We start from the raw sequence: 14,622 nt of genomic DNA, 5'->3' as shown, positions 1-14,622 counted from the left end.
TTTGTACCTGTTAGTTTCCCATAAAGAAAAGAAGGTCTAATTAAAAATTTATCAATTATTCCTGCCCATGCGTTTAAACTAAATTGATGTTGATGTCTTGAATGCACAATACATGTGGGTTTTCTTCATCCCAATTATGATTATTATGAAAATTGAATGTACCATTCCTGGTAAAACTAGCTTACTAGAGTTTGCTCTGTTTATAAAGTTCATTATATCTCATAAACGGAGACAGATAGGACATATATTTATATGACTTGTTTTCATTATTTTTAGGCGTACAATCAGATCCCGAAGTGCGTCTCACAAGTTACGAAACACCCTGTATATACATTTCAAATCCATCGGTTCAAACTTTGCCAAATTGTTTCAATTATTCTCGCCAGCTATTATATACAGTACGCGAATACATAGGTTTCTACACAATAACGTGTTGCGTGAGACTAAGGGCGTTCGAGGTCAGTTAACTTTCTGATATCTGAAAATGATTGGCTAGCTATATTATCGTACAAAACAGGCTTGAGAGCAGAGAGATAGTGACTCTCTCTCTCTTTGAAGGAAAGCAAAGGATTAAGATTTAGTACCTCATCTTAGTGATTTAGTAGTCCGTTGTAGGTGACGAACTTGGCCCGTTCCGCAATAGTTAATCGGGTAATTGGAAGTTGGGAGAGAACAATTAGACAAAGTACGTACACAGTTGCTAAATAAATTATCCTCTAAACGAGGTGTATCCTCTGTGAATACTGAGGCTGTACAGCAATTTTCCATCGAGGAATAAACAATTGAACACCTCGAACACGCAATACTCAGTGATGTGCAACTAACTCTCAACTTCAACAGAAAAAACATAAAATGGAAACTTGAGATTCTTGACATGATAAAATTCGGATATTCCTCCTATTTTATCTTTTTTTTTTTTTTATGTATTTTTCACAAATAGATGACGGAACGTAATTTTAGAGTGCATAATATAATTTTCTAAACGCGTTAAATAAAAATCGCCTTATCGTGTTGTAGACGGTCCTGCATTATACGGGGCTTTCTGCAATTTCTCTTATCGTGTTAGAGCGAAACCGTGTTATAGAATGCCATAACCCAAGAGGGGTTACCTACGCAAGACACTTAATGCTACCTCATCGCTCCGAGAAGCGATTAAACCAAAAACAATAACTATATGGTTGCTATCAAGTCGGAAACTATACTTGTCCCTAATGAGTCGCATTTTACTCTCTACATTCATATGTACATACATACATATGATATCGGTGTATTCTAACGGACAGCGATAAAGTCGACAATAGGAGAGGAAAGAATCGATCAAACTTGATCTACCCTTGACGGGAGAATACACAGAAGAAGAGTATCGTCACGGTGGATCGTTTCGATCGCGTCCGCGTATTTGTTAGATCAATCGACTATGATTCATCTTTAATCCGATTTACCGCGCAACCAACGTCCTTGATCGTGTCGTTTCGCGCAATTATCGCAGCCGCTTAAGCGGTTCGCTTAATCGAACGAAACGATGCCTCGATCGAATGATCCACGCACTAACGAGATAGCAGTTTGCATGCTAAACGGTCCACGGGATTAAGAAAACTGATTAATTGGCAAACGAAAATCTTCCGCGGGCCTGCAATTATGGCGTAATCAGTACCTTGCACAGAGGCGCACCTCATCGTAATAAAATTCATATTTAGGTTCTCTGTCTCTTCAACTTGAGCATGAGCATTCGTAGTTCGCTGATCTCTGTGATTCTTCAAATTTAAAACTGAAAGGTAAAATCCTCGCGTGTTAAGCTACTTTAAAGTTAGAATTAAGGGGAAATTTTTAAAAAATCGATTTTTTTTGCATATTCTTAAAGGATATAGTTTCAAAAATACATCTCTGGAAACTTACATGTAATTAACAAAGTTATGGGTGTTTGAAGGACGCGACGACCAGTGTCTTTTTACAGCAATAACTAAACTTTAAAGGCATTTTTCTGGAAACTATGTTTTTCAGAACGGTGTCCATGATATCTCGACATCTACTTGACCAATTGAATTAAAATTTTAAGTACGAATTTAGTACATGTGTGAATTTAGTACAGCACGAACTGGAATCAACCAAAAATTTTTATTTTTTATATTTTTTTAGGCTTACGAAGTATGACGAAAAACACGTAAAAATCAATAATCGAANCTTCAAAGTATCGCCAATTTTTTAATTACCGACATTTTTCTTTTGTTCTAGTTCCGGCTATAGCCAAATCCATACTAATTAAGAAACTATCACGTTTTTTTTATTTTAGACAAGCAGAATAGCCGGAGTCATGGACACCATGAGACGACCTTTTTCAAAAGCGACTATGTTTGAGAGTACGCAGTACCACTAATTTTAACTTTTTCTGTTCCAAAAAATTTTCAAAAACGTCGTTGAAATACGTGCAAATAATCCTTGTCAATTTGACTGCAAGAGGTATAATAGTTTCTTTGCAAAAAATTTCCGAACAAAGTTGAAAAACACGCACTTCACACTAGAACTACCTTAGAAGCGAACAAGCGCAAAATATGGCGCGTTTGCGGTAACTGTAACTGTAACCCTTGCTGGTTGCGAGAGGAGGTTGGGAGAGGACTAAAAAAGAAAGAGAAAAAAAGAAAGAAAGAAAGAAAGGATGGGGCAATGGATGGAGAACTAATGAAACACCGTTACACGGCCGAGTGTCCCAAACTAATTTCCTGTTTAGTTGGCGTCGCGTCCCTTTTAATCTCTCGACGGTCCACCGGCCGGCAGGGTGAGGTGGAGCAGAAGAGAACGTCGCCTCGGCCGCTGGTAGTTCAGAATTTTTTTTCGCCCGTGAATTTCCCCCCGTGTCGTCCCGTGTCGTTTCGAAAACGTCACAGATAACGGCGTTCTAATTAGCCGGTAATCAAGCGGGCCGGCGCTCTTAATTTTCTCTCGTCAGGCAGCGCGACGCTATCGGGACAAAAGGAGTTTTCGTGTTTCCACGAAACTTGGGGGGAAGGGCGAGCAATAACGGTTCGATTCGATTCGATTCGATTCGATTCGATTCGACTCGACTCGACTCGATTCGGACGGATCGGAATGAGAAAGGACGGGAGGCGACGGGTTCGAACGCCGCGATAAAACGATCAACGAGAGACGGCGCGCACCACCAAGCGTCGGAAACCAAGAGGACAGGTCGGAAAATAATTGCCAGATCGTTCTTCATTGTCAGCGTTCGGTTAATGCGAATATTGGGTACAATGCGAGGTATAATTATAGAGACGGCCGGACCGAGGTAACTCGATCATTAGCTACGTGCTGCCAAAATGGCTCCACCTCGAGGAGAGCGGACCCCGTCCGTGCAAATCCACCGCTATCGGTGAAACGCGAATTGTTTGTAATCAACTTGCACCGGTAGCTGGACGGGGGGATTCGCGTGCGATCGATACACCGAGACCTGCGTGTTTCTTGTAACGTCCACGCTTCCTCGCAACCACGTCAAACATCGTGGGGTCGAGAGGTCTCTCTCTCTCTACGCCTCGAGGGGGTAAATTGTGCGGTTTCGAAGGTGAGTGATGCGATCCACCAAGGTTCGTTGGCCAACACCGTAACAACGATAGATCCAACGGTCACCAGAGTTGTGAAACTGTTTCCCGTCGATCGAAATAAAGAGGCTACGGGCGAATACTTTTTGTCTGAACGCCAGCTACCTGATAATTATCGTTCGACCGTCGCTGAGAAATTGATTCCGCGAATAGAACCGGCTCTACTTTCGCAAAATTACAGGATTAATCCACGGAATCCATCCGTTTAAATCCGAATCTATGTTCTTGGTTCATCGAGTACCTTAAGCGATCGAACTGTTCGAACTGTACAACTCTGCCAACCTCTCCCTGGTCTCAAGACAAAATACGACAAAATGGCCGCCGTCGACAATTGCGTTTCGTTATAAAGTTTCGATACACCGCTGCATGGCCCCCACTCGAGCGAATATAACAAGCAACTGAGGGAAACTCGTTCGAAATTCGTTTCAATCCGGGAGGGGGGGCTCCGAGGTTCATCGAGTGACTCTCGCTTTACATAAAATCTCCCCATCGTAATTGCCTTTCGAAAGTTCGAGATTGGCTACTTTTGCGCGACCATTTTTCACCGGCGGACTGTTATCAGAGTAATCGAGAGCCCGGTAAACGCGATGATTTTTCATCGGTTTCATCGCTTGCCGCTTTTCTCTCCCTCGAAATTTATTCGAAACGAGGGGGAGAAACCGTAAAGAGGGAGAGGGGAAAAAGGCGGCGAATTTACACGTTGAAACGTGTACGTAATGCATCGTTGGCCGGATGCGCCCGGCTCAGTTCATTCGAAAAATATCGCAAGCAGCGTTGACAGATTGACAAAGCGTCGCTACGTGCTCTCTCTTATCGTTCGACTCTCTCTCTCTCTCTCTCTCTCTCTCTCTCTCTCTCTCTCTCTCTCTCGTCGAGGCGAGGCGAGGCGAGAATGTGCAAATTTATTGAATGCAAACGATTTCCATCGGGCCACGCGCACATTCGCCGGCTACGAGCGCATCATTATCGACGATCGACGTTTCCAGTTGGAGAACACTGCCGTTACACAATGGTTACGCGTAGGCGAAACGTGGCTCGTGTAACTCGAGCGACGCGAGAACTATAGATTTTTCGTTCCACGAAATTTGTCGACCGACTTTCTGTTTCGAATGAAAACGCAGCTTTCAATTTTAATAAGCGAATTATGGAAAGCCAATGGTTCCAAACTTTAAAAGGTGAATTTATACAAAAATTCCTCTCTGTTCTGTTTATTTCTTGCGAGAAATGCGTTCGTGTTGCTTTCTCGTACGAACGTTTACGAATTACCGCAAAGGGTAGACGAGTTTGAAATGTAATCAGAGAAACTGTAAAACAAGATACATATTTCTCCTGCAACTTGCGAGCCTACAGCCGATCGTCTGCGCGCGATTGATATTGAGAAACAGATTAAAACCGGCGGTGAATATGGCAGCTACCCGCATTCACCGCGCACGTTTCCATTCAACTACTTCAATCTCCTGCCGGCGAGAGAATTAAATATAATCCCCGCCTGTCTGTTTATAGTCGCGTCGAATCGATCGGCTCTAATCCTAAGAAAATTTCTCTCTAATTACGCCGCGTACATACGGGGTGTTTCGTAACTTGTGGGACCCACTTCGGGAGCTGATTGCACGCTTAAAAATAATGAAAAAAAAATCATATAAATATATGTCCTATCTGTCTTCGTTTATGAGATATAATGAATCTTNCGTACTTTGTGCCTGTTAGTTTCCCATCAAGAAAAAAAGGTCCAATTAAAAATTTATCAATTATTCCTGCCCATGCGTTTAAACTAAATTGATGTTGATGTCTTGGAAGCACAATAACATGTGGAGTTTCTTCATCCCAATTATGATTATTATGGAAATTGAATGTACCATCCCTGGTAAAACCTAGCTTACTAGAGTTTGCTCTGTTTATAAAATTCATTCATATCTCATAAACGAAGATAGAACATATATTTATATGACTTTTTTCCATTATTTTTAGGCATACAATCAGCTCCCAAAGTGGGCTCCACAAGTTACGAAAAAACACCCTGCATAAAATATCCGAATGAATATCTCCATCCCCCTCTTTCTGTCACATTACGTAACTCAACGTACGTGTCAAGAACTTTGAAAATCCACGATTTATCGCGTGTCGATGGAATACGTGGGCCAAGATACGATCGAGACGCACTCTGCGAGGAACACACGTTGTTCCTTTCTGGCCGCAGCCAGCGAGAAAAACAGACATCTGCCAAAACGACAGAGGCACCTCTAATGAAAATAGAGCCAAAGCCACGGCCCAAAGTTCGAAATTGGATTTCAAGGCGGAGCCTGCGTGGCCGAGCAATCCCACCCTTTGCGCGGCTATTGCCAATGGAAAGATATGCCAAATAACAGTTTCGTGCGTGTGTCGGCCAGACGCGCATACACAACGCTCGCGTATAAATCTACGCGAGCATGAGTCATGTGAGAGAACGTTGCACAATTTGAGAGAGATCCGGGGAGACCCCCGAACACGTCGATGCGCCGAGTGCGATCAGCTTCGCGAGGGAAAGAATCTGTCGTGTTTGCGACGAGATCACGACAAACGCACACGTTTGTAAATACGTTCGCGCGTTCGGTGGTTAGAATTTGATTCTTGGTGCACGAACCGCGAACGAAGCGTTACCGACTGTTTAATCGTCAGGGGCAATACGCAAATTGAGCAATTATCGGTAATTAGGTGTCGAGCGAACGCAATACGCGAAACTGCGTGCCGTGCGAAACGGAAAATTTCACGAGCAAGGATCGATTTGCTTGCCAATGTTTGTAGGTTAATTAAACATTTCAGAGACAAACGCATTCGGCGAGTGACGAGGAAAATAATGCAGAGTGAGAAAGTCTTGTTATTCGGAATTTCTTCCTGCGTTGCCTAAAAGTCCTTGCACACGTTGAAACACGCGATGATGCATGCATCGACTTCTAGGTTACACGATGCATGTTGCAATGTATGTCTCTCGGCGAATCGGCAGGCAAATTGACTCGGATGCAGGTTTCATGAAACCTAGAAGTCGATGCATGCATCGTTGCGTGTTTCAACGTATGTGAAGGCTTTAACACCTCTTGCGCTGGAACAACGTGCCGCGCACGTCGAGAATCTTTTATCTCAAAATTGTAATATTTTCTCAGTTTCAAGTATATCTAAGTGAAACAAAATAGGCAAAACAAGTAATAAATTTATTACTTGTCAATAATTTCTATCCAGCGATATCACACCCGGCGAGTTCAAAAAGAAAGCGACGAATTATTGTATACGGTTTGGTCACTCGTTATGGTCCGCAATCAGTTGCCAGCGGTTAAAAACGAGACAACTATCACTTGCTGCGACGTGATTGTCGCAGTAAAGAAACCAGATTTGGGACTGTTTGTTTAGTCACACTAATTTTAAAACTTAAAATACAAGCGTATTATTGTAAGCGTGTGTGAAGTGCGTATGAAGACAAGAGTTTAAAGATTTTGGACAGAGTTATAGTAACGTGCAGATCTTGAGACTTAACTTGTAACTTCTTGCGCTGGAATGACACGCTATGCACGTCGACAGTTCTTTTCCCTAATTTCCAACATTTTCTTGATTGTAATTATATTTAAATATAACCCAGGTGATACAAATAATAAATTTATATACTTAATAATTCCTATCCTTGTTTTAAATGGCAAAGCAACAGTGAACTTGATGATATTTCGACAAGTTCAAACGTAAAGTGACGAATTAGTATTTCTTCGTCGTCTCCTCAATTACTTGATATTAGTAAACTATTTATTATAAATCATCTAGGTTATATTACCATTTAAATACTATTTCTTCCCCACAATAATTCTCCCATCGATTCTCTGTTTAATCGGAAAGGGAGACGCAGATACGTTTACCTAACAAAGGACAGAAAGATGTCAAAGGTGTCAAAGATCGAAAGAGTTCGAACAAAGACGAAACAAAGTCTGACCCGTTGGGTGAGAAACGAGCAACTTTCACGCTCGCGCGACGTCTCGGGTGCACGAATCACTCTTTTTTCGCTGCTTTCAAACAGCACGGAAGAGACCTCGTTGCCGCGGGCCTAACGTTAATGCGCGTGATTTTCTTTTCACTCGTCTCTCGGCGGAGCACACTGCTGGTCGCTGTTTGCACTGCGATCCTTTTCACGATAGAACGGACAGCCGAGAGAGACAGAGGGAGGAAAACGCGGGAATAACGTCGTTTCAACGTTAGGGCGGGAATTTGTAATTACGGCGATAAAGAGAGGAACTGTTGTTCACTTGTCGTGAATTCGAATACAAATTATCGTCAGCAATGTATTTCCCATATTCTATCTCGAATGAAGTTATCTCGTATCGTCTATATGTAATATATATTCACTTTTGTGCATATATGGATGTTCAGAATACTAAACTTTATTAGGAGATTAATACGAAGAATAAATACATACTGAATTTCGAATCAAATACTCATAAGATTGCGACGTAACGTTACACTCGCAGTTCTCCGAGTTCTACATTGTTAAATGTTTGAAACGAACCATGCGACAAATTTCAAGAAGTCTGCGCAGAATCTGAATTCAGAAAATACGATGACAAATGTTTAAAAAACGACAGATGAGAAAAGGATTACTGAAAAAGAAAAGAGAAAAAATGTTTCAGAGATAATTTCCTAATCACTTTCTAATACGTCTCTCGCTTAACCGTATTCGCAAGTGTCCTGATATTCGCGAAACGAGGGTGCACGTTCCTCGCCGAGTGAGCTGAATATCAAAGGCAAGACAAAGGCTGCTATCACTCGAAAGACGTGCTAGAGAGTAGGGGACCCTCTGAAAGGTGTACACGCGTTTCTAAAGTTTCACCCGGCGAGAAACGACGTTTCATCCCCCGAATGGCGGCGCGCTCGAGGTCTATTTGTTGGATTTGCTAATTAGACGCCGGATGAAATATTGAAAAGAATGTCGTCACAGCGGCGGAGCCGCTTGTACCACCGGGTAATTGGAATATGTAACGAGCACGTAAAATGAATGAAACCGGCAAATTTCCTCGAGTTTTATGGTACCGTAAGTACGCCGGGGGCCCAACCTACCACCGCCATTCCCTTTTTTTTTTTTTCTTCTTTTTTTTTCACCGTTACGTAAGGGTGAATCTAGAACGTTTTCATTATTTGCACAAGCATTTCTCCGTCGGATTCTTTCTCATGAATATTAACGGCGAATCTCTGGAGAGGCTTATTTCCTTTTTTCTACTCCTCTTTCTCTCTCTCTTTCACATATTTTTTAACCGCGGACTCGTCCAGCATCTCGTAACAAGCCGACCTTCGACGCCACTTTTGAAAATTTTTTGAAAGAAAAGGATAAAAGAGAGAATTAATTAATTAATTCGTGCAATTGATATTTTTCGCGGACTCACCTTGGCGAAGTCGATCTTCAGCGTGCAGCAACCGGAATATATGTCTGCTCCGTGAAGCGTCTCCTTTGCTCTTGTTGCCGATTCCACCGAGTCGAACGTGGTTGTCGAATGGAATTCGGTTAAGGATATATAGATGGTTCTAAACGATAACAGAAATCGACGCAAGTCTGAACTCGGAGAGGATTTTCTCTTTATCGAAATTGAAACCAAGGGAAACGGAAACGACTTCCAGGCGGCGATGATAACTTTATGAATGGCAGACGAGAGAAACAACGATCGTAGGATCTTGTCAAGAATTTTTTCGTCAGAGGATTGGAAGGAAACGCTATGGATTCGAGGTGGAAAATGGCGAACGCTATGGATTCGAAGGTGGAAAAGTTCTCGAAGCATCGAGAGACCGTGAATTTCAAAATCTAGGAGCAGACACGTAAACCTATGTCGCAGATTTCACAATAACAGTAACTTTCTCGTCTATCTCTACTTTTGGAACAGCATTTACTATCAATACAAATCAACCTGAGACGATTTTTATCTAAAGACTTGACAATAATTTTAACACAATTGTCTCTGTGATACTACTTTTGTAAAATGGCAACGTTTTATTAATATTAAGTGAAAGTCGGCAGTCGAAATGTTTCTCTTTGTTTTGAATTTGTACAATATGAACTCCAAACTGATATACATCTAAGGTGTTGAAAGAAAAACTTTTTATAAGGTTTTCCTTATAGACTCGACATCACTTACGGCCACGTCACTTTGTCAACTGCTCCCGAATCGAATAATTACAATCGACTATACATGCTGGTTTGCGTATTATTTCTCGAATTTGAAAATTCCTCTTGCTCTGCTCTAGCAGTCTAAATTACGAAAAATTGACGCTGCGAATTCTTTAGACCATAGTCACCGTTAGTACACAGCCAGCGTTCAACGCGACAGACTATACTCGCCGTCAGCATTGAAAGGGTTAGATATCTAAAGCGGCCGACAACTTTCAAAAAAACAGAGGAGCCTCTAGTTTGATTAGAAACGCTCATCCAGTATGCCACGAGCCGTGTCGATATTCGGGCCAAGGTATCAGAGCGAGGATTAAAGCGAGCAACGACGCCACTACCGGAAGATCCTGTAACCGTGTCACTCGCTGGTTCCGCTTATAAATCTTCATCGCATTGTAACGGTGGCGCGTGACTGACAAACTTCGCCAACGGGTAGTTGTTTCGCGAAGAAAAAGGCGAAGGAGGAGGAGGGAGGAGGGAGGAGGGGGAAGAAGAAAGCAAGTGTGCCATCATGTCAGAGAGATCCTCTCGAGCTCCAAGCGCCCGTACATCACGCTTCGTGAAACTCATGTGTGCTTCACACGCGGAACGAGATCCACCGAGTGGATCAACGCGAAGATATTGCAAAAGGATATTCCACCATTGCTTGAACGCCGTTCTTCTTGAATATGACAATGCGCTGAACCTGCCCGCTGGGCGTGCTGATCGTGTGCAATACTTCCTGCAACAGAGAGAAAAATGCGAAATGTACTTTAGAAAAGTTTCACAAATTTTTTTTAACAATTTTTACTGCCAAACGCACAGACAAGAATTTTCAATTCTGTCCACTACGTAGCATCGTGAGAGCTAACCACTTGCGCTGGCAACTGACTGCGGACCGTAACGAGTGACCAAACCGTATACAATAATTCGTCGCTTTCCGTTTGAACTCGTCGGTACGATATCACTGGATAGAAATTATTGAGAGGTAATAAATTTATTATTTGTTTTGCCTGGGTTATAATTAAAACTGAGAAAATATTACAATTTTGTTCTTCGAAAAAATTCTCGACGTGCGTGACACGTCACTCCAGCGCAAGAGGTTAAGAAGCAGATATATAGAATTTCGGATCTGATGTCCGAAGCTTGCACGTCAAGCACTGAAAGATCTAAAAGGATTTCTAAAATCTCAAAACCAGCTACAGGCCACGTCCGTGTTATAAATCATTTTCGTTGTTGGCTAGACAATTGAAAGAATCTGCAAACTTTTTCTTTACAGTATGGAGTGTCCAATCTTTTAGATCTTCTAGGCTTCACTGGCCAACAAAAATTTTGTTATCAGTTCAATGTAACTTATATTATTTACAAGAACATTAAAACAACTTCTTATAGTGAAACAATACACTGACTAGAAAAATATATTTATATTAACTTTTAACGAAAAAACTGAGCTCGTTTTCAGCTCATCGATAACTGATTTGATACAAGTAGTGGCAATACAAAAGAGTATTTCGTCAAGATGCTCGTCTAAAATTTTTCTTCTCATTTTATTTTTTGTATGCTTCGTATGGGAAGAAATCTGTTCGCAGATATAAGTACTCACCAAAAGAGACATCATGGACATTCATTTAAAATTGTTCAAATAATAAAATCCTTATTCAATTATTCCAATTTTACAGCGTAAGACACGCCTGCCTTAGAGTGATAAAAATACTGTCGTAGAATGTGAAAGTATCTGGAAGTGCACGATTTCGTGAGCGAATGTGTACGTGAAAAAATTTTATATAAATTTGTTAAACAAACTGGATTTGTTATTTTAGAGGCGAAATATAAATTAATGAACGAACTAAATAAATTGATACAGATGTGTTTGTGTACTTGTATGAAAAATGTGCGATTAAATAAACTAATGAGAATTCTCTGTTGATGGATGTATGACCATATCGCATCCATCACAATTGACGTTATACAAAAGCTTTTCGTATGTATTCCAATATAGAAGTATACATGTTATACGTTTACAATCGTACAGTGAACACTGACATGCAACATTTCTGAAAATATTGCAACGCGCGGAACTGAACATGGATTTTAACTGCATTTTTCTATATCCATTTAAAAGTGGCATTTTGTCATTTAAAAAAAAAAAAAAAAAAAAAAAAGAATCTCGAAAACCTGAAAAAAAGAAAAATCGCCTTATGCTCGAAATAAATTCCATCGCGCAAAATAATAAAGGGGAGAATGTTCCGGCACGCGCGTCACGTAAAAGCGGCTGGAGCTGCACGCGAGATATACATATCTCCCCTGCAGTATCTCAAATTCAAATGCCGCAATATTCGCACACGCATTTTACACGCATCCGGAATAAAGATATACAAAACTGCCGTGTTAAAAAAATATCTCAGCAATTTCATTCAGTCAACGCTCGAGATTTCTGCAACATTGATCATTCTCGAAAAATCCATGGCTGGAGCCTGAAATCTCTGACTCTGAGAAACATTGAACATTCTAAATGTCCACGTCATCGATAGAATCTGATCTTTTCTAAACATAAACTGCTCATAAAAATTAGGGGATATTTCAAAATGAATGTGAAGCGATAAGAAAAAAAAGCGTCTTTTTTTTTATTAAGCAAGAACAACTTTCTTTGACTTGTCGTTGTTTAGCACCTACTAAGGAACTAAAGCATAGAATCAGAGATATTAAAATGAAAAAAATAGAAATACAATAGAATACACAAACTTTTATTCGTGTATTTTATAAAAAATCATTTAGACTTCTAAAAATACACATTTTGCATCTGTAACATATCTAAAAAAAAATTATGAATTAGTCATTTTAACCATTTCGATAGTTCTAGTGTTAATAAAAAAAAAATCAAATGCTCCTTTTTTTTCATCGCTTCATATTCATTTTGAAATAATCCCCTAATCTTTATGAACGGCGTATTTAATGCAAGTATCCCACGATCGGAGCTCGGAATCATTCGAACGTTAAAGGATTGAAAATACCGAAAGTTTACGCCATCACTATGTTTAGACGCACAAAGATAGATGTGTCAATAAAATCAATCTTGATAAAACGCATAGATAAGTTCAGCACTTCGGCCAGATGTGTTTACCCACCGATCGAATCGCGATTGCGGAACGTTGGATTTCCACACCGACGGCGGAAAAAACGAGGAATAATCGAACGATATTCTAACATTGCATCGTAATTATATACAATATACATATATGTTGGGCTGTCTAAATGTTTGCGAATTTTAACATCCACAACTCTTCGAGAGAGCCGATCGGAAGAGCAACAAACATCGATATCGGTTTAGCTTCTGTTACACCACGTTCAACGGAAGTGCACGTGAATTTTGTTTCTCATTGAAGTTTCCAAGACCTTGTCGATTTCTTAACACGTTGCAATTTATTCGACGCTAAAAGCCGAATGTTTAAACGATACGAGACTTAACTGCGTACTGGGTTGAGTATTCTGCGGATAGACGACTTTAGGATAGCATGACTTTGGTAATATTAATCGGATCTGGCAATACTTGCGTGCGTTTGAAAGGTGACGTGTCATAGAGTAATTTTAATGAAAGGAATTGTGATATTTGTTTACTCAGTCGAAAGTTATCGCGCGTTGAAAATATGAACGAAGTTAAAGAAGAAAATCGATGCATTTTGAAATTCTATTACGAAAAGGGGGAAGAATACGAGGTGCTAAAAAAATCTGTGACGTTTACGGACGCGATACAGTGGCACAGAGCTGATTCAAGCGTTTTCAATCTGCAAATTTGGACATCATAGGTGCATCTCACTCTGGTCGACCAATTATTGAAAAAATCGATGAAATCGTGGAAAAAATGGAGCAAAACCGCCGCATTCGCAGTCACGATATCGGTAAAAGATTAAACACCGGCCACAAAACAGTTTTAAACTATTTGAAGAAGGCTGGATAAAAAAAAAAAGCTCGATGATTTAACACTGAAAAATTTAACGAATCGAATTTCTCTGACGACTCGTCAAAAAATTGAGAGAGCTTGACTGGAAAATTTCGTTGCAGCCACCGTATAGTTCTGATACTGCACCGTCAGACTACACCATTTGTTTCGGCTTCTACAGAACTCTCTTAATTGTGTAAAATTGACTTGAAAAGAGGCCTGTGTCGCAGTTTCTCACCCAGAAATCACAAAAGTTCTACGACGACGAGATTATGATTTCGCCTCAAAATGACAAAAGGTACATATTTAATTAAGAAACTTCGTTTAAAATATGAGAAAAAAAATTTGTTTCACTTTTATACGCGCTAAAATACGAAATTGCTTTTTACTCGACCCAATATACACGGGATGTCGAACGTAAATACACGATGGTGAGAAAATTATGTTTCCAGGCACATTTAAAATACACGACGTTGAACAAAGATACAGCATTTTAAACGACGGGCTAAGCTTCGAGAGCAATTCGTTATAAATACATCGTGCCGCTGGTGAAAATAATGCAACGCGCAAAGCGCGCATTATTGAAAAGCTCAAGAACTTATTTCGCTCGTTTCACAGCGGAAACTGGGTCAGTTTTTTTCTCCGCGACTGCCTTCATCAATTCTTTTTATATTCGCGATCAACGATCTCAACGATCGCGACTCGCGTCTCGATATTACGACTATATATATATATATACACACACACAAAGTGTTTCGTAACTTATGGGACCCACTTCGGGAGTTGATTGTACGCCTAAAAATAATGAAAAACCGTCATATAAATATATGTCCTATCTGTCTCCGTTTATAAGAAATTATTTGTTATAATGAATTTTATAAACAGAGCAAACTCTAGTAAGCTAGTTTTACCAGGGATGGTATATTCAATTTTCATAATAATCATAATTGGGA

The 14,622-nt window shown here is 40.4% G+C and overlaps 1 protein-coding gene across 1 annotated transcript in view; it reads right to left on the bottom strand.

Moving 5' to 3' along the window:
• LOC122534328 (heterogeneous nuclear ribonucleoprotein L-like) overlaps positions 1-14,622 on the bottom strand; it is a 115,972-nt gene that overhangs the window by 43,074 nt on the left and 58,276 nt on the right. Inside the window, exons 4-5 of the mRNA XM_043664847.1 lie at positions 10,389-10,474; positions 8,981-9,077 (exon numbers count right to left, since the gene is read on the bottom strand). Of these exons, the coding sequence (XP_043520782.1) occupies positions 8,981-9,077; positions 10,389-10,474 (183 nt within the window). The remainder of the gene's footprint in view (positions 1-8,980; positions 9,078-10,388; positions 10,475-14,622) is intronic.

The sequence above is a fragment of the Frieseomelitta varia genome, unplaced genomic scaffold (genome assembly GCF_011392965.1).
Source record: "Frieseomelitta varia isolate USP_RPSP 00005682 unplaced genomic scaffold, Fvar_1.2 scaffold_587, whole genome shotgun sequence".
Lineage (NCBI taxonomy): Eukaryota > Metazoa > Arthropoda > Insecta > Hymenoptera > Apidae > Frieseomelitta > Frieseomelitta varia.
This window is presented reverse-complemented; position numbering and strand designations above follow the sequence as displayed.